The following is a 19,519-nucleotide window of genomic DNA, read 5'->3' as shown; positions in this document are numbered from 1 at the left end:
GATTTATGAAATTGAATGCTCTAGGTTTATGAGATAAATTGCTACTGTCCTTATTGTGTCATTTCATTTCCTCTGATTGACTACAAGTAAGCACACTTTTTTTTTTTTTTGAGTTTTGAGTTGTAGTTTCAAAAGGAGCAGACTCATGGAGTACTTTGAATAGGTGGTTATTTCCAGAGAAACCAAACTGTGATTGCAAGTTGGGGAGATAGTCTAGGGAGAGAGCCATACATATAGTGTATATTTATGTGTACACATATATACAAATTCATTTCCATTAGGGTTTTTTTCCTTTTTGAAAAAACGTAGCTGAACGTAGTTGCCTCCTCCCAACTCTGCAGATGTCATAATCTAAAAGTATACTGCTACTCTATATAAGTGAATACTTTGGGGAAAAGCCTTGAGTATCTATACAAAAGTCCCCACGAAAAAATATAGGATAGCATTATTCCTGGGTTTTTTTTGTATGAGGAAAATAAAGTCAAGCATGTTGATCACAGCAAAGTCTCCAACTAGAAAACTGAGAACTCACTGCTTGCAGGTTAAATTATAAAAGTCCCCAACTCAAGTCATCATCCCTAATGTCACTACCTATTCTGATCCACTTCAGCAACTTGCCTTCTCATCTTCAAAGACTGAAGGGTAGTTTGCCTGTTCCTAAAGCTTCTTGGCAGAGCTGGTCAGGAAGTGAGATCCAAGAGGGGATTTTCTATCCTTTTGCAATAGAATTTATGAGACAGTCAGTTTAAAACAGGTTTGAGGTCTGAATTTTTGATTCAGGGAAAAAAATATATGTTTATATAATTTACTAATTAATATATAAAATATTATGATTTATAAAACTACATAAAATTATGTATTTATATAAAATTGGAACAATCCTCTTATACTTTTTCTTCACAAAGCAATTTTCTCATCAGTGGCAGATTCATTTTGGACCAACACAAACACGCAAGCTGTATCTCTTTAACTTAAAGTTGAAAGGAAACTGAAAGATTATTCTAACACCTGCAACTACATGCATGGATTCCAGCTCCTTAAGGGTACGAAATATTTCTCATTTTTGTCTCTGCAGCCCAGTGTCTAGGGTTTTCTTCTTTTGGAAAAGTTGTTCTCCAGGATAGGAACTACTTCTACCACTTGGTAGAAAGGATAAAGCCTAATTCCTCAGGACTTAATAACGTAGGTTTTTAAGAGCTGGAAGGGACTTTAGAGATCATGGAGTCCAACTTTTTCATCCTACAATTGAGTAAACTAGGGTTGAGACACATTAAGTAACTTGCTCCAGATCACATAGCCAGTGTCAGTCAGGTTATACTGGCTTTTGAGCATGCTTCCCATCATATTGCCTTTACCCCCTCCTCCTTTTTATCCCTAATGCTTAGCACAGTGCCTAGCATATACAAGGAGCCTAATATGTGCTTACTGATTTCCTGAGCAGTTTGGGTCTTTCAGATGGTATGTGACCAGATACCATTGGAGACCTGATAAACATCACCTCAGTACATTCAGCCTAATTTTATTGTGCTGGCATATCCATCATCTTAATATTTGAAGGTTACCAATGAGTTCTAAGTACCTCCTCCCTCATGCCCACTAGTACTATCAACACTTGTTTCTTCACTTATTAGCCGCCCATTGCTCCCTATAGGAATCTATCTCATCAGCACTCTTACCTGAATTATTTCTTCCCTTCCTAGTTCTCACTTCAGAGATCTAATTCAAACATCAATCATGTTTTAGTTGTTGTTCAGTGTTTCAGTCACATTCAACCCCTTGTGACCCCATATAGCATTCCTATACTACCCATGGAGTTTTCTTGGCAAAGATACTGGAGTGGTTTGACATGTCTTTATCTAGCGGATTAAGACAGATTAAGTGACTTGCCCAGGGGTTACACAGCTAGGAAGTGTCTGAAGCTGTATTTGAATTCAAATCTTCCTGATTCTAGGCACAGGACTCTATCCACTGAGCTACCTAGTAACCTCCTATTGTTCAGTAAGTATTAGTCATCACTCTCACCTACATACACTTTCAAGGTTGGGTACTTTTTGAGGAACTGGGAGATTAACAAAGGGTTGGCAGGAGGCAAAACCATTCAATTCAAGAATTTGGATAAATAAGGATAGTCAAAAAACTTGTGTCTTCATATTTTCTGTTGGGGAGTGACTCAAATATTCTTCACTAAGTGCAGAAAAGCAACAAGGTTATCCTTTTGTCTATAAGACGTAAATGCGAAGACACAGTCTGCAAGACTAGGTCAACTTGTTAACCTCATCGTCTTCCTCAAAAGAACCATCTAATGCTTTGACTGTGACAGTGGGTTGTCTTGAGGTCTACAAACAGTGAGAGGAAGATCTCCTGGTTTAATAAAAAAGACTTTAGACCATACCCCATCAGAAAAACAGACAAAGAATTAGGTTTTTCAAAGTATGACTCTACTGCTCCTGGAGGTTTCCTTGTACTCCCTGTGCTTAAGTTTTCTTTAGGTTAACACCTCCCAAAAGACATTTGCACTTGTGGGTTTCCCTACATGCAAAGGGAGAGAGGGAAATAAAGTCAAGAATTTTGGGGTTCTACCACAAAGCCCTAAGGTAAATCTTTGTTGTTTACCGTCAGACATGGATTGATCAGAATATTAAAACTTAATTTTTTAATCTTTCTACTTGTTCAACCCTCAACCTGAAAACATTTGTCACAATGTGTGGCTATTCTCTTAAATTGATCTGAGCTTCAGAGGATTCTTTGGTTAAAATTAATCTGTTCAGAAATTAGGAGAAACTGTGAGACTCCAGAGAATAATAGCCCACACATGCCTGGTGCCTTAAGGTGTACAAAAGGTTTTCCTTAGGACAAAGATAACCTCTTTGGTCACTCAGTCCATTCAGAAGACATCTCTCATGGGCACTGCTGTGTGTGCTATGTTGAATATCAGTGTCACTATAGAGGGGAAGGAATTCAAGACTATCCACAGGACTTAAGAATTTAGAGATAAAAGAAACTAGACCATCTAGTCCAATTTGATTAATTTTTACTGAAGAAAATGAGGACTTTTGAATTCCAATGCAAACATGCTAGTATTCTAAAACAATAATAAAAATGGATATTATTTTTTGATCAGAAAAGGGAATAAGCATTTCTATAGCTACTTCATGCCAGGTGCTGTGTTAAATACCTTTTTACAAATATATTCAGATCATCCTGACTCCAGACCTAGTACTCTATCCACTAAGCCACCTGGCTTCCTCTGATCAATTCAAAGACTTTTCTGCCCCCAATTAAAAAGGAAAAATAGATCTCTAAACCATTTCAGTTTTAATAGCCTACAACATTGATTAAAAAGATATGGCAACTTTAGACTTTCATTTTAGCTTGATTGCTACCAAGTACAGAGAGGAACACAGGCAAACTGCAGCTAGATTCTAAGAAGCAAGTGTACAAAGGGCGTCATTTTAAACTTGTGACAATGGGTTAAGAGAGTCAAAGATGTAAGCTCTTCCTGAATGAGGTCTCCTAGATGTAGGACAAGCTTCTTGTGCCAGAGTCCTGGGTGGTTTGGTAATTCAGAGGACCAATCGTGCTTGCTGGGTCATGAGAACCTTGAATCTCTTCTTGATGGTGATACGGTGTCTGGAGTACTTGTCATCTGGGGAGAATCTGGCTGGGTGCGCTGAACAGGTCTGTTGTCCTGCAGGGTCTGTTTTCTGTTAGGAGAACAAAGAGAACCGAATGTGAATTCTCACATCCAACACTGCCACCAGTCTAGTACAGGCCCCTATTACAGCTATGAAGTGATTTTCCTAAAGTACAGGTTTGATCACATCACCCACCTACTCAAACTTCAGTGTAGCCCTATTGCCTCCAGTATCAAATACAAAACGCATTTTTGGCATTCAAAACTCTTTATAACCTAGCCACTACCTATCATTCCAGTCTTCTTATACCTTACTCCCCCCACCACATATTCTTTGATCCAGTGATACTGACCTCCAGGCTATTTGACAAACTTGGCACTCTTATCTCTTGGCTCCAGGAATTTTCTCTGGTATGCCCCATGGGTGGAACACTACCTACTGAAGTCCCAACTGAAATTCTACTTTCTACAGAAAATCTTCCTCAGCCCCTCTTACTTGCAGTGCCTTCCTCCTTGTTATCTCCTATTTATCCTGTACATAGCTTGCCATATATATATATATACACACATTATAAATATACACACACACACATATATTTGTCTACGTTGTCTCCCTCACCACATCGTAAGCTCTTTGAGGGTACAGCTTACTCTATCCCCAGTGTTTAGCACAGTAGGTTTACTGATTATTTTGGAGCAGAACCAGAGAAAAGGTCGAAAAGACTCGGACAGGCAGGGAGGACGAAGCTGTTTATTTCTCCTCATCCATCCCCTCGCCCCAGCCCCAGCATTACCCTGACCAACAGACCAGACCTGGGCTAAGGACGATTAGGTCCCTAGGCTGTGGGTGCCGAGGGTATGCAGGGACAACCTTTTCCTTCCTTCTGTTTCCCACAGCCTTGTGCATAGTAGGTCTTCATGAAGTCTGCTGACTGTGAGGTGAGATACTCAGACGACAAGGTCTGGGATACACGCTGAATTCCGCGGGATTTAGGGCTGGGCGTGGGGAGCGAGCTCCTTCCAAGCGCAAACCCCACCCAACAGCCCCGAGTCCCCCGGCAGCGCCCCCCGGAATCACCACGGGGGGTCCCCGCTGGAGGGGGGGGGCTCTTCTTTTTACACTCTATGCCGGCGCCAAGCACAGGGTCCGGGCACAACGAAGGCTGCCCGCCTCGGCCTCCGTCCTCCTCCTCTTCTCCCTACACGACCCTCTCGGTACAAGGCAGTGACCCGGGCCGGCCGCTCCCCTCCCTCGGCCTCGGCTCCTTCTTCGTTAAAACAATAACGAGGCCCGACGGAGCCGCCGGTAAGAGCGTCTACACAGGCCGCTGCCCAGCTCGGCCGCGCAGGGCGGGAACGGAGCTCCCTCCTGCGTCTCCACCCCCCAAGTGCGCCTCCTCTCCGTACCTTTAGGGTGTAGACCCGATCCCCTTGCTCGTTGAGGTAATACTGCAGAAACATGGCGGCCAATTCCCTTCGCGAGGCGGGCAGGCCACGGGAAGACTCGGCCACAAGCAGGCTTCCACCTCCGCCTTGGCCCGGGAGCGCGGACCCACCCCCCGACCACGTGTTTGTTCCAGGGACACTTCCGGGAAGTAGAGCCCCCGCGGCATGCTGGGAGGTGTAGTCCCCTCCTCTTCTCCTCCTGCCCTCCTGAAGGGGGAGTCCTCGCCCTGGGATTGCACTAGGGAGCGCATCCCTATGCTGGAAGTTGGGAAGGGAGTGGGCTTCGAATGCCAGGGGAGGCCATTAGCCACAGCCCATTCAGGGATGGAGAGGCCGCTGTTTTTGAACCCAGAACTTGAATATCCCTCCCCTGCATGCAAACTGCAATAAGTAGTCCCATGGAAGAAAAGTAGCGCCCAGAGCCTTAGAGGGGCGAGGAAATCCAGGCGCCGAGGGTGCCCAGGCCGCGGCCAGGCCCTGCCCTCCATCTTGTGCGGCTGAGAACATGGAGGCGCAGGCCAGCTCAGGCCCTGGCTCCCCTTCGCCCAGGGGGTAAGTAGAGGCACGAGGGCCGGGGCGCCCAGGCCTGCGCCGCACCCTCCGGGGGTGCAGAGGCGGCCCGGCCAGGTGCACGGGGAGGGGCGCTGCGCTCGGAGGTGGGAGATGGGGACCTGCACCGCCCACTCACCTGGGAGCCGCGGGGGGGACGAGGCTGGAAGGTGCCCCTCCGCCCCCACCACGCACGTGGAGAGCTGGCGAGGACCCGCCCAGCCTCGTGGCCCAGACGTGGAACTGGGGCCGGCCACGTTGAGTGGCTTGCCCATTCAGGGTCGTCGCCTGAGTTGGGTTCTGAATTCAGATCCTCCCCGCCGAGCTCTCCTCCCCCTCTTCCCTAGAACATTCCTCGGCCCCCTGGCCTGGCCCTCACTCTTCCCTCCCTTCCCCCACTGCGTAGAATGCACGGGTTTCCAGGTTCCAGTTCTGTTTTGATTCAATCTTTTCCCTTCTGCTGCCCTCAATTCTTGGGCAGCTACTGTGACCAGGTGGCCTTCTGGGCCCTGGCCCTGACCCTTGTGCCATCCTGGAGGCTGCTAGGCAGCCCCGATTAGTGCCCAAGCCAGAGGGTCCAGTCCCAGATGGAGGTGAGCGGAGCTGGGGGCCTCTCACAAAGATCCGTGCCCCCTATCCCCTCGAGCCCCAGGGAAAGAAATTTGGGACTGTAGCCCTGGGGATCACCTTTGTGACCTGCACTGTGGGACCCAAGAGGAAGACAGACCAATGAATCCATCCCATGCTCAGGCAACAGACCCGGGGAGGTTGGGGAACCAGTTTGGAGCCTTGGGGTTCACAGAGCCAGCCTCTTCAGAGCTGATTTGGGATGCCTTGGAGGAACTGAGCCAGGGAGCTCTGAGTTGAGAGAGAAGACCCACTAGCAGATTGACTTAAATAGGCAAGAAGCCTCCAGTCACTAGGCATTAGCCACCTTAAAGAAGGACAAAAGGACTTAGTAGAATTAGGTCTAACACTTACGTCCTTCTTTCTGGCAGAGACCCTGTTTTCCCAAGTTTTTGCTTTAGAAATTGATATTTCAGCAGGGATATATTCAATCAGAGAGGACAGAGGGAATTGGATGGAAAAGACTTTTGACAGAAATTTGGCCAGAGTGGTCCTCTTTTGCAGAGGCATGCCCTGAACCTACCAAGAGACTAGGAGGCTTGGGGAGAACCTCAAAACAATACCCCCTCCCCCCTTTCCCCATAGATTAATATAGAATACAATAACTGCCCTAGGGTTGAATACCTCAGTTTCCTTGACACCTAGAAACCTCTGTTTTTGTTTGCCCAGGGAACTTCTGGAACTTGTTTCTTGCATTTATCAGGGGCTGAAGGTTGGGGAGTATTGGGGAGGTGGTTAATACATAGTTATTCAACCACAGCTGGAACATAGGCAGTACTGATTTACTCTGAGTTGTTTCATCTATCCTAGGATCCTAGGCCCTCTAACCCATTTCATCTTGTTCCCTCCCTCTTTCTGTTATGGCTAGCATGTCCTGACCCTTCCCTGCTTGTCATCAGAGTGATGAGCTTGTCTACCATCATCCATGACTCCATGATCTTATTTTATGGTCAGGGAGGTAAACTGTGTGTGAGTTTCACGTCGTTTGTGGGATAAGGTGGATTGTTAAATTCTTGTTATTATTAAATGGAGGCATCTCCTTAGAAGGCATCTTATGTATTATATGTGGTGTTATATTTTCTTGTATTCCCAGTGCCTTGTGCCTCGGAAGTGCTCAATAATTACTTGTTAATTTGAAAGCCCTTGTCCTTTCCATTACTGAAGGAATAACCTAGGTAAACGATAGAGAGAATCAGAATCAGTGTTAGGAGCAACTGCCACACTTCACGGGGTCTATCTGCTAGCTCTCTGAAGCGTAAGAAAACCTGTCATTTTTATCCACCTAGTCTACTACTACCTCCTTTTGACTAGTTTTTACTCCTCTGGAGTGGAGAATCTCTAGGAATCTGTATGGGCTTCCCCTCCTTACCTTAAGAAGATTCTAGAAGGAAGATTATTAAGTGGCTAGAGATGGCTGGGAGTAGGGGGAATGTCTCTGATTTTACTTCTATAAGCAGAAATGAATGAGTTGTTAATTGGAATGAGAGTTTTAGGGATAAATTGGTTATGGCTATAGAACTTTTTTTATTGTACTTTTAGATGAGAAGAGGAATAGGGGACTTAAAAAAAGGAGCAAGGAGATGAAAAAGGGGAGGAATGAAGAAACAGGGCCAGGAACCTCTCTCAATTGATCTCTAATTTAGGAACACCAAAGGAGCCTAGGGAAGGGCCAGATTCTAGATTCTCCCATCAGATGCTCAACCTCCTAGTTGGGGACATACTTTGAGTTGTTATCTCCTGCATGTCAACCCTGTTCTATGTCTTGGGACACCACACAGTGGAGGTAGACTTCTAAGAATATCCTTAAAGAAGTTGTCAGTGATATTGTAGACATTTTTTTTTATTGGACTGGTAAAGATGTTTACCCTATGAATTAGGGGACCAGCTCTGCAATGTATCAGGGTCCAAAGGGTCCCCAGATGTTGAGGCCTCTAGCTGCCTCATTTCCTGCTCCAATCCCTCCTTTTTCTCAACAGCTCCTTCATTGTCTGGACCTGAAATGACCCCGAAGCCTGGCCCTGTCCCACCCTGTACTTCACTTCCATTACCCCCACCCCCTCCAGGACCATCAGACAAGCCTCTCTGGGAGCCACCACCTCAAACTCCCATTTCTTCACCATTCCCACCGGGTAGCCCCCTGGTTCTGTCTGCTTTCCCTAGTACATTGCTGGTGACAGGGGATGGGGGAGCAGGCCCTAGCGGGGGTGGGGCTGGTAAGGTCATCGTCAAAGTCAAGACAGAGGGGGGCCCATCTGAAGCCCCCCGAACTCAGACCTTTATCCTCACTCAGACTGCCCTCAATTGGATTGCCCCAGGTCCTCCCCGTGGGGGCCCTGAAGGCCCCACTCCCCGGTTCCTGGCAGCCACCAATGTCAAGACCATTCTTCTTGCTAAGGCTGTTGGGGTGGCCCAGGCTGGTGAAGGAGAGGGACCCCCTACCCATCCTCCCCTGGCCCCACCACCCACCGCCCAACTAGCTCCAATTATACCCCCAGAAAAGGCTTGGCGGGGGCCAGATGGGACTCCTGGGGAGGGAGGTCCACCTCCACCTTGTCCCAAACCCTCTCTGGGTGACCTTTCCTGCACCTCCAAGGGTGTTTATGAGAACTTTCGTCGCTGGCAACGCTACAAGGCACTGGCCCGGAGACACCTGCCCCGGAGCCCTGATGCAGAAGCGCTTTCCTGCTTCCTCATGTGAGTGCTTGCTTTTGGAGTTACGCTTGTAGACTCCTTCAGACTTTTTATTCTTGGAAGGAAGAGTCAGGAGAAGCCTGATGGATTATAGACTAAAGTTGTTTGGAAATATCCGATGGTAGGTCAGGGGCCACAGTGCAACTTCCCAGAAAAAAGATAGTTCCTTCACATTCATTTGTAGGCAGAGCAGTTAAAATGGGTCAGCAGGACAGGGATATTCCTAAGGGGATGAGGGTCTGTAAACAAAAAACACTTTGTGCCTTTAGCTTCTATTTATACTGTGTGATCAAGTTTAAATAACCATCAAGGGCAGCCTTGAAAGGGAAAAAAGGTCGCAAGAGGGTGGCATACATTCTAGGAGATATATAGATATACATCTATATATATATTTTATCCTCACAACAAGCCTGTGAGGTAGGTGCTGTTATCATCCCTATTTCCCACTTGAAAAAACTGAGGCAAATAGAGGCTAAGTGACTTGTCCAGGGTCACATATCTGAGGCAGGATTTGAATTCAGGTCTTCCTGATTCCAGGCCAGAGCAATAACTATTTCTCTATCCAGCTGCAAAATTTATCGAAAGTAATGTTGGTGGGTACTAGCAGCTAGAAGAAATCAGGAAAGACTTCATTTGGAAAGGGAGCTAAGGATTTTAAGAGAGAAAGTTAAGGAGGGTATGCGTTCCAGGCATGAGAAATGCCCTCTGCAAAGGCATAGATGTAGGAGTACCAACAGACTTGGGCTGCTGAGTCTTCTTCATTTTGCTGACAAAAAAGTGGGTTGAACAGACCAGAAGCATCTAGAAGGTTCCTGTCCCTTCCAAAAAAATGTGCTTGATACATATTCCTTAATTTATGCTTCATTTGTGTTAACAAGCTTTTGCTTAAGATTCAAATGCTCTTGTCAGAATTAGGCTTATCAGTGAGTCATGCCTTATTATGAGTTATCTTAATTATATAATTAGGTTATTCAAGCGTAGCGACGGATAGTGTGCTAGACCTGGAATCAGGAAGTCCTGAGTTCAGTTCCTTCCTCAGAGCAATTACTAGCCCTGTGACCCTGGTCAAGTCACTTAACCTCTGCCTGTCTCAGTTTCCTCATCTGTAAAATGGGGATAATAATAGCATCTATTTCCCAGACATTGTGAAGTCAATGAAGTAATATTTGTAAAGTGTCATCATCCTCATCCTCATCCTCATCACTCCCAACATCCCTAAGATCATCACATTAAGGAAATGGGAGTTTTGAATGGGGAAGGTGTCGGGATGGGAGAGGTCATTTTTGAGTGTAGGATGCTATTTAGGAGGCGGGCTGGCTTATAGTAAGTAGGGTGTTATACTAGGGTGCCTTGGGCCACTAGAAAACAGCATGAGGGTAGTAAGTCCTTGAGGTTGGGAGTGCAGTGAGAAAAAGGGAAGTTCAGGAAACTGGGAGGAAGGCACAAAAAGGGAAGCAGAGCAACACTGATAAGCTCTGCAGTCACTATTCCTGACCTGTGAAAGGTGTCCCATGTGCTGTATGTTGCCTGTTCAAGCTTTCAGGCGTCTGGGCTTAGCTACTCCTGAAAAGCTTTTGTAATGATCGATACAAAGATGTTAATTAGGTCTGAAGGCATGTCAGCCACAAACATGTGGTTGCTTCCTTCACCAACAGACTGCAAACCCACTATACCTCTGTGGACAGCTTTATGAGTTCCTGTGAGTCCCCCAAACATCATCATCTGGTGGGAAGTCTGGCAATGAGCCTCTCCAAATTTAGCTAGGCCAACCCTCGGTTAACGGGATCTGTACTTAAGCTCTTCCAGCTTGGAGAGTTTGGGGACAGCTTTAGAGAACCTATGTAGTACTAGAGTAGAATTTGAGTGGTCTCTCTCTGTCTCTTTTTGTCTCTTTGCCTCATCGTCTCTCTGTCTTTTATGCCACAGCTCCTCAAATCTAGCAGCTGTTCCATCACAGGTTCTGTGTGATAAATTAATTAATCAAAAAGCTTTTAATGCCTGCTGTGTGTTGGGGATACGAACACAGAGAATGAAACAATTCTTACTGTGTACTGAATGTACACACATTCTGAAAGATTTGCCCAATTTCTGATAGAGCAAGGGATGGATGGGGAAGGAATTACCATGTCTGATTGGATGTGGGCTGTGATAGAGACAGAGAGATGAGTGAGATCTGATGGGGATGGGAAGGTAGACGGTGGATGAAAGGAGTGAGTGTGAAGTGAGTAGGTGCCAGGATAGGTGTATGTGTAAAAGGGTCATGATGGGGAGAAGCCTAAGTAGGATGTGACAAGAATAGGGGTGTTTTTAGCCCAGTGCTTCGTTCCTTGGCCCGGCTAAAGCCAGCTATGACCCTGGAGGATGGACTGCCACGGGCGGTGCAGGAGTGGGAGCGAAGTAGCAACTTTGACCGAATGATCTTCTACGAGATGGCAGAAAAGTGAGTTTGACCTTTGTTCTCTTGACTGAGGAGGGATTTATGGTAGGGATCATTTGATGGGATGACTATGGGTGGGGTGGGCATGAGTCCAGGGAATCTCATGGCAGATTGGTATCCTCAGGGTATGTGATAGGGCAGAACAGATGTGGGAATGACAGGAAGTCTCATGGGTGCTTGGTGTCCCACCCCTCTTATCTTGCAGCACGTTCTCAGCCTAATGCCTTCTCTTGTTAGATGTTCCTGTTGTATCCATTATTTTACCCATCATGAGCTTCTCTCAGGATAGGCTGATTTATAACCCTTTCCCACCTACCTGCTCTGTATCTCCAACTAGATTCCCCCAGTCATCTCCAACTGAACTCACAGCTGGGAGAGCTTAGGCTCTCTTTCCTCCCAGATCCCTCTTTCCAGTTCTCCCACTCACTGGGGTGTGAAATCTCAAGGGAATCTGTGATTCCCTTCTTTCCCACATTCCCTACATCCAGTCAGGTACAGTGTTTGCTCAGTTTTGCTTCTACGACACCTCTTGCATCTGTGCTCTTAACGCATGCTGGTACCATTCTGGTTCACCCTAGTTCAGTTGTATCATTACTTCAAGAGAAAATTTTATTGTTGGCTCTTACATTTTATAACAATCATTTCCCCTTCTTCCTCCATGAAATCAAACCCTTCTTTGTTAGAACAAGATAACGTAAGCCAAGAAAGTCAACACAAAGACTGCACCTGAAATTGTAAATATATTCCATTCTGCAGTCCCTGACTTTCTACCTGGAGAAGAAAGTTATATTTCCTCCTTCACCAAGAGATGATCGTCCAGGACGGAGATTGTCATTAGAATTGGCCATTTTTAGTGTCATCATTTACATTACTATAATCATCACGTTCTCTTCCTTCTGCTTCCTTTCATCGTTGTTACTTTGTTCAAGGCCTTGTTTGAAAGGCCTTTTGTGTTTTGTGTCTGAATTCCTCAAATTCATCATTTCTTAATGGTGTAATAATATTCTATTGCATTCACGTATCAAAATTTGTTTAGCCAGTCCCCAATCCATGGTTATGAATTTCTATTCTTGTTTTTTGCTACTGCAAAGAATACTGCTATGAATATTTTGTGTTTGGTGTGATACACACACACACACACACACACACACACACACACAAATCCTTTTCTATCTATCATTGATCTCCTTGGGGTATTTCCTCATTACTTTTTGCTTGGACAGCTATAGGATAGTCTTCTAAATAAACCTCCTCTCTCTCCAGGTCTTCCTTCACATCACTGCTGACATAACACACAGGTCTGACCATATCATTCCCTACTCAAAAACCTTCAGAAACTTTTTGATACGTTAGGACAAAGTATAGTAACTTGCTTTTGATGCCTTCCACAACATAATTCTAATATCTTTCCTGCCTGTTAAAACTTACTCTTTCACTCACTTTGAGTTTGAGGCAGATTGGACTACTTGCTATCTCTCTGACCTCTGTGCATTTGCTAAGTAGACTTCTGTTCACAGAATGTGCTCCCTCCTTCATCGCTGTGGTTTGGAATCCTTTCTTTAAGACTCAGGCCTGGTGCCGACTTCACTGTGAAGCCTTTCTTAATCACTGTAATCTCTTCCTTCTCAAAGTTTCCTGTGCTGTTTTGTCTGGCCCTCTCCTTTGTCCCCATCGTACTCTAATTTCTATTATGATTATGTCCATGTCATATAACTACTCCACCTCTTCCCCCCCTTCTTCTCAAACCCTCCTCCCTTGCCAAGGGTATATAAGCTCCTTGAAGTCAGACCCTGTTACTTTTTGGTTTTTATATTTCTAAGGCTTAGTACAGTGCCATACACACAGGTGGTATTGAATTAATGTTCTTTGAATTAAATTTCAGTTCCCTTCTCTGCTTAGTGCTGGGATATACAAAAAAGGCTGTAATCCGGACGATGAAGAATTCCTAGGCTCCTGCCTGGCAATACTCTATCCCAATTATCACCATTCTTATTCATTATAGGAAATATTCTTGGGTCCAGATTCTATTTCCACCCCCCCCCCCCTTCTTTGTGCCTGCTTCGTAACTGGAACTGATGAATTGGAACAACTCTGGCATCCTTTGGAGAATCTCTGTACCTACTACCTTCAGAGTATAGAAACAAACAAACCAACCCAAGTGAGGCCCTCCTGTCTACCCTGTTCTCTTAGCCAGTCGAGAATCCAGCACTCTTGGGTGTACTTCTCAACCCATGGCCATACCAGATGTGATAATCGTAGCACCTACCTCACAAGGTTGTTGTGAGGATTAAATGAGATACTGTATGTAAAGTGCTTTGCCAACAAGAAGTAGTAGGTATTATTATAATTAAAAGTAACATGTGTTATTAGTGTGCATCTTTTACATCTCACTGGGTAAGAAGGTAAATACAAAAGAGGTTGGACATGGAGATCATAAGGAGCTGTAAGCTGTTAGAAGGGGCTGAAAATATAGTAAGACCAAGGGGGTGATCTGAGCACAGAAAAGACCTTCTGTTTCTTCTTGTCAGTGGTCTGTCCAGAATGCAGATAAGGGGATGCATGTAATGACAAGGAGCACTAGATTTGGTCAGCACACCTGGGTACAAATCTTGGCTCTGTGGCTAACTCTTTGTGCTTCCTGGGTCAAGTCATTTAACATATGTGAGCTTCAGTTTTCTCATGGGCAAAATTAGGGAATTGGGCTAGATGATCTCTAAGGTTCTTTCCAGCTCTAAATCTATGGTTCTATGACCTTATAGGACCCACTTCAGGCCTGTGATCACCTTCCTAGGTGACTTATGCAGGACCTTGAACTCGAAGCTTAGGTTGCTTCATTTCAGTTTCAGTATGGATGTAGCCTGGGAGCTGGAAAGTGAGTCACTGGGTCTTGTGATCAGCTCCTTGCCTTCCTTATCCTCTACAGGTTCATGGAGTTTGAGGCTGAGGAGGAAATGCAGATTCAGAAAGTGCAGCTGATGAGCGGGTCTCAGTGCTTGCCTCCTCCAGCCCCTCCTAAGCTTGATCCCCCAGGACCCCCAGGCCCTGAGATTTGTCAGCAGCAAGGTGAGCCAGACTTCCCCCAGAAGGGAAGAGAATATGAACCACCCCAGATCAGCTGGGATTTACAAGGTTATCACTGCAATCCTGATACCTGAAATTTTTGAGTTCTTAGCCTGAACACAGCACTCATTTGTATGTTACCCTGCGTTATTTACACGCTTTTCTCTTCCTCTTAAAAAAAAACAAAAGCCCTAAATGAAGACTTCTGCTTTGCCTCTGCAGCTTTTCCCTCACAAGATGTAGTGGAATGAACATTGCATGAAGAGGCAGAGCTGGGTTTTTGGTCCCCTTCTTCTGTTAACCAGCTCCATGACCCTGAGCAACTTGATTAATTCTCTTTGGACATCAGTTGCCTCCTCTGTGAAAGAGAGATACCTTATCTGCCTGGAGGAAGGGATTTGCGTTAGATTATTTAAAATAACTTTCTCCCTCTGTTTTATTAATCTTCGTCTATTTTCAAAAACAAACAAAAAACCCACAACTAAATATTTTAAAAATATTTTAGGAAAATCCACAAAAAGTTAAGCGAATTGAGTATATTCTATCTTAAAATTTTTAGACAAGGAAAGTGTTTGGAGCTTAAAAATATATTGCTCCTCGGTTTCCGTTAAGTGGTTAGTACAAAATAAAATCACGTCAACTTTTAAATTAACTATGTTTTTTCATACTTTTCTCTTGTAAAGTATTTCTGGCCATTTCAGGATAAGGCTGTTATCAGCCTTCCCATGTCCAGAACACAAACATTCCTGGTATTTTCTGAACAATGATTATAAAAGTGAAATTTTGGGGTATTTTAGCACTTTGGTACTGAAAGCAGTTTATTTCAACATGAGTAAGAACTTGATTAGTATTTGAATATAAATTTAGAGCCAAGGTTTATATTGAACTCATTTCAGGTTTTGAACTGAATGGTCTTTTCTGATTTCTTTCAGTTCTAAGTTATAGGTGGCTCTGAGGTTCCCTTGATTCTGGGTTTTTGCCTACTCCTGACTCTTTCTCCTTTGGGCTTTCATGTCCAGTGTCCCCCAGCCTTTGCTAAATCAGGTCAGGCTTACTGATACCTTAGTACAGCCAATCACTAGCATTGATGGATATAGAGACTGGAGAAGAAATAATACTGAAAGGAGGGAACAAGAGTCAGGAGTGCGTGCATTTCGGTCAGACTAAAGTTTCAGTCTTTATTCTTTTATTGACGCCTCTCTAGGATCCTAACCATAACAGGACTCTGTGGGCAATTTTCCCATTTTGAGAGGCTTGACTCGTAGCCAGAAATTCCTTTTCTAGTTACTTATGACGTGTAACATTTTTATGCATCCCATAACAGTATGACTCTATATGTGGGCTTGTGCTGTCTCTACCTCTCTTTTCCCCCACCCCCAGTTTACATCCCAAAGAAGGCTGCCTCTAAGAGCCGCCCCCCACGTCGTCGCCAACGCCGACCTCCTCGCCCCTCAGCCCCTGAAGCGCCCAAGGAGATCCCGCCAGAAGCTGTGAAGCAGTATGCTGACATCATGGCTGGGCTGGTAGGAGTCCCCCATGCTGCCACTGGGGGACCAGAGAGCAAACAAGAAGAAGAGGAAGACGAGGATGAAGAGACCTATCCTGATCCAGGTCTGCTGAGTTACATCGAGGAGCTGTGTGCTCAGGATGTCTTTGTCTCCAAGGTGAGGACATGCCTCCAAGGAAGGGCTCTTGCCCTGGGGAGGCCCTTGGAATCCCCAAATTTGGGGGTTTTTTCTTCTTCATTTTTTTTTTTTTGTTTCTTGTCCAAGAGGAGGTAAAAGCAAGGAGCTTCAGATAAGAACTTGAGGGTGGGCAGGAAGAGCTGAGGCCACAGGATTCTCTTGTTCCCTGACCTGGGCCTCAAACCCATCTTCCTTCTCTTCAGGCTACCTTGGTGCTATGGGAAAGAAATCTTGACTTGGAGCCTGGAAGACCTGAGTCAAATTCTATTTTAGACACTTATTAGCTGGGTGACCCTGGGCAAATCACTTAAGCTCTGTCTACCTCAGTTTCCTCATCTGTAAAATGGGAATCAGGATAGCACTTACTTCACAGGGTTGTTGTGAAGATCACATAAGATAACAGAGTACAATGCTTTGCAAACCTGAAAGTGTTACATAAATGCTAATTATTTTTTCCCTCTTCCCCCAGGTGGAGGCTGTGATTCACCCTAGGTTTTTGGCAGAGGTGTTGTCTCCAGAGCAACAGAGGGATCCCTTGGCCCTAAGTGAGGAACTGGAACAGGAAGAAGGACTCACTCCCACTCAGGTAAACGATGGGAGGAAATGGAGAGTGGGAAGGAGGGCTCAGGACAGAGAGCCAAGAACTTGTCCAAACGCTGCTCTGCCTAGAATACAGTTATCTAGAGATGAGCGATTCCAGATCTGAGATGCAGGGGCAGATGAGGAGGGCTCAGAGTTTCTCATTTTTAAGCTGTTGCCCAAATTGCTAGCTAGCTTTCCTTCATTCTCCCACCCCTCTCCCCTTATCACCAAAGGCAGAGTTTGATATTCTCCGCTTCTCTTTTGTCTTAGCTGGTGCAGAAGCGGCTGTTGGCATTGGAAGAGGAGGATGAAGAGGAGCTCCCAAGCTGCAGTGCAGCCCAATCAGACTCGAGTCCCTCCCTGTCTGATGAGGAGGAAGACGGGGGTGGGCGGCTTCGACCCTCACCTGGGGCTCGTATGGCTGGGGGTATTGTCCACCTGGGGCAGATAGCTTCTCCAGGAAAACGGGCAAGGGGAGAAGGGCATGGTGGGCAGGACAGGGCAGCAGAGGGCCCAAGGGGACTAGGAAGGGATGGTAATACTTTGCCATCCCCCAGTAGCTGGGACCTGCGGCTAGAGACCTCAGCTCCACGGATGACTAGGGGCCTTTTAGGGGTGGAGGGCAGAGGGTCTGGGAAGGGCACTACCCTGGTGTCTTTATATCAGGAAGGCCATTCAGGGGGGCCTGGAGACCAAGGGGACCATTTAGTGACTGAGGGGATCCTAGAATCCTGTCCCCACAGCTGGCAGAAAGGACCTCATTTGGAGGGAGCTACCCATTTGGAGGCTGGACCTCCAGAACCAGTTGACTTCACTACTTCTCCACAAAGCCAGGGAATGGGACAACAGGTCACAGGTCTCAGAAAGGGATGCCAGGTGACAGGTCTTGGGATGCTTCCTCAAGGGAAGGAGCCATCTTCTGCTCCCCAGGAAGAGACTGTGGTGGGGACTTCTTGGAGAGATGATAGAGGAGCTCCCATGATCAAAGGCTTTGGCCAGAGCCTCTCCTCCAGAGCAGCTGGGGAGAGGGAGAGGACCCCATTCAGCTCAGCCCCTTGGGTGAGTAGCAAGGGGGACTCCACAAAGTTGGAAATGGCCCCAGGACAGACTGAGGGGATCAGAGAAATATCTCAGTATGTGGAGTCTCAGGGAGGCTGTTATGCCCCAGGAACCCAAAGCCACATTTCTTCCTTGGGACATATAGGAAGTATTCCACTTGAGGACACAAAAAAAAGTATGGCCTCTTCTGGGGACAAGGATGACACAAGTCCCCTAGAAAATGGTAATGACTGTAGCTTTTCAGAGCCTCTGAGTGCCAGCAACCCTGTCTTAGGGATTGGAGGACACATTCCTGGAAATGGAGGCGATCTTAGTGATTTGTGTCCTGGAGGTAACTCCTCTATAATAGAGAGCAAAAATTGTGCCTCCAATCTGGGGTCTGCCAAAAACACTCTCTCTCCCAGATGTCCAGACCATGACCTACTCTTGGGGTCTGTGCAATGTTCCTCCTTTCCAGGGAGGAGGCATAATATTAGTATAATGGAAAGTAACAGAAATTCAGGTTCCCCTCTGCTGGGAACCACTGAGAATGGCAATTTACTGGCTGTCAGAGATGACCATAACCTCCATTTTGCTATTGGAGTTGACTCTAGTTTACCAAAAGGTAAATGTTGTGAATGCCAAAGACAGAGCAGAGAGGATTTTGGCCTCCCAAAGTTCAAAGATACAAGTCCCTTACCGGAAACCAAGGATGACGCGAACACACAAGAGCCCCAACAACCAGTCTCCTCTAACCAGTGTCTTGGGGACATACCCCCAACCCTGGAAACTAGTGACCCTTTAGCTCTTGGAGAACCCTCTTCTCCAGGAAAGGAAAAACTTGGACCCATAGATAGACTTGGCAAAGAACAAGGGGAAGATGAGGATGAGGAACTTTCTAACTTTGCTTTCCTCTTGGCCTCTAAACTTAGACTGTCCTCACGGGGGCTGCCCCTCAGTCCTCTACCAGCCTCTGCAGTGATTAGGGGACCTAGTCTAGCATCGTGCTCACTGTCTCAGGAGGTTGTAGGCCTCAGTCAACTTCCGTCGCCCATACTGAAGTCTGGGAAACTCTTTCAGGGTGGTGGAATGTCTCCTGTGGACAAAAGGCCCCGCCCAGGGGGTGAAGTGGGTGTCTCTGGGGAACTGTCCTTGAATTCAGGGGAAGCACAGGCTTCACAGTCCCGAAAGAGACACCGTGAGGGTAAAGTCCCTGGGAGGAGAAAGAAGCGAAGGCGGAGCTTGTAGGGGGCAGCCAAATCATCCTTCCCTAAATGAGTAATTCCCCGGGGTGGGATCCTCAGGGTTGATCCGGGCCCTGTGGCACTCAGAGCTCTTTCATCTTCTCTCAGCCATTCCTTTCTGATTGCCCTATAAATATGGTGGTTTGGGGGAGATCAGCAACTGAGCCGGATGGAGATGACCACCTCAGTGAGAAGTAAGATGTGAGAGGACCCTTGGAGTTTTGTGAGAAAGTGAATTAAAGACGTCCCTGTTGGAGAAGGTCTGCAGTGAGTCTTCCCTTTGTTCTTAGAGTCTTTGCTGTCAGGGGAACTGAGGCAGAGAAGAGGAAGGGAGCAGACATCATAGGTGGGTCCCAGAGGATGTGGGATCCTGCCCTCCAGTCTCATGCTCTCTCCCTGCAGCCTCAGCTTCCATGTCCATCTCCTGGGTTTAGTAGGGTTCTTCAGATATTTCATCCATCCCCTTTCCCAACCCCTGACAGATGACAGCCCTGTGCTGAGATAGCTTTAAGAGGAGTCACCTGCC

The 19,519-nt window shown here is 46.2% G+C and overlaps 2 protein-coding genes across 8 annotated transcripts; one reads left to right on the top strand and one right to left on the bottom strand.

Moving 5' to 3' along the window:
* Positions 1 to 3,014: 3,014 nt before the first annotated feature.
* On the bottom strand, positions 3,015 to 5,298 carry NOP10 (NOP10 ribonucleoprotein). Its single transcript, XM_072625254.1, has 2 exons — positions 5,042 to 5,298; positions 3,015 to 3,704 (listed from the first exon to the last, which is right to left on the bottom strand). Exons 1-2 carry the CDS (start codon positions 5,093 to 5,095, stop codon positions 3,564 to 3,566), a joined length of 195 nt encoding a protein of 64 aa, XP_072481355.1. The 5' UTR covers positions 5,096 to 5,298; the 3' UTR covers positions 3,015 to 3,563.
* A 222-nt stretch (positions 5,299 to 5,520) lies between these two features.
* On the top strand, positions 5,521 to 19,252 carry NUTM1 (NUT midline carcinoma family member 1). Of its 7 annotated transcripts, none has more exons than XM_072625247.1 (9): positions 5,521 to 5,632; positions 8,233 to 8,950; positions 11,259 to 11,387; positions 14,308 to 14,447; positions 15,825 to 16,108; positions 16,599 to 16,715; positions 16,982 to 17,096; positions 17,616 to 17,770; positions 19,102 to 19,252. In XM_072625247.1, exons 2-9 carry the CDS (start codon positions 8,256 to 8,258, stop codon positions 19,189 to 19,191), a joined length of 1,725 nt encoding a protein of 574 aa, XP_072481348.1. In that variant the 5' UTR covers positions 5,521 to 5,632; positions 8,233 to 8,255; the 3' UTR covers positions 19,192 to 19,252. The 7 variants fall into 7 exon arrangements, with proteins under 7 accessions (XP_072481348.1, XP_072481345.1, XP_072481341.1 ...); XM_072625245.1 differs by lacking the exon at positions 5,521 to 5,632 and adding an exon at positions 6,139 to 6,222; XM_072625244.1 differs by having other exon boundaries at positions 16,982 to 17,770.
* The last annotated feature ends 267 nt before the right edge of the window (positions 19,253 to 19,519 follow it).

This window comes from Notamacropus eugenii, chromosome 7 (genome assembly GCF_028372415.1).
Source record: "Notamacropus eugenii isolate mMacEug1 chromosome 7, mMacEug1.pri_v2, whole genome shotgun sequence".
Lineage (NCBI taxonomy): Eukaryota > Metazoa > Chordata > Mammalia > Diprotodontia > Macropodidae > Notamacropus > Notamacropus eugenii.
The sequence above is the reverse complement of the archived record's forward strand: the minus strand, read 5'-3'. Positions and strand labels throughout refer to the sequence as shown.

Coding starts and splice junctions, on each gene's coding strand:
- NOP10 (XM_072625254.1), bottom strand. CDS start 5,095: ATGTTTCTGCAGTATTACCTCAACGAGCAAGGGGATCGGGTCTACACC. Junction 3,705..5,041: donor ATCGGGTCTACACCCTAAAG/GTACGGAGAGGA, acceptor TTCTCCTAACAG/AAAACAGACCCTGCAGGACA.
- NUTM1 (XM_072625240.1), top strand. CDS start 8,256: ATGACCCCGAAGCCTGGCCCTGTCCCACCCTGTACTTCACTTCCATTA. Junction 16,109..16,598: donor AGGATGTCTTTGTCTCCAAG/GTGAGGACATGC, acceptor CTCTTCCCCCAG/GTGGAGGCTGTGATTCACCC. Junction 16,716..16,981: donor AAGGACTCACTCCCACTCAG/GTAAACGATGGG, acceptor CTTTTGTCTTAG/CTGGTGCAGAAGCGGCTGTT.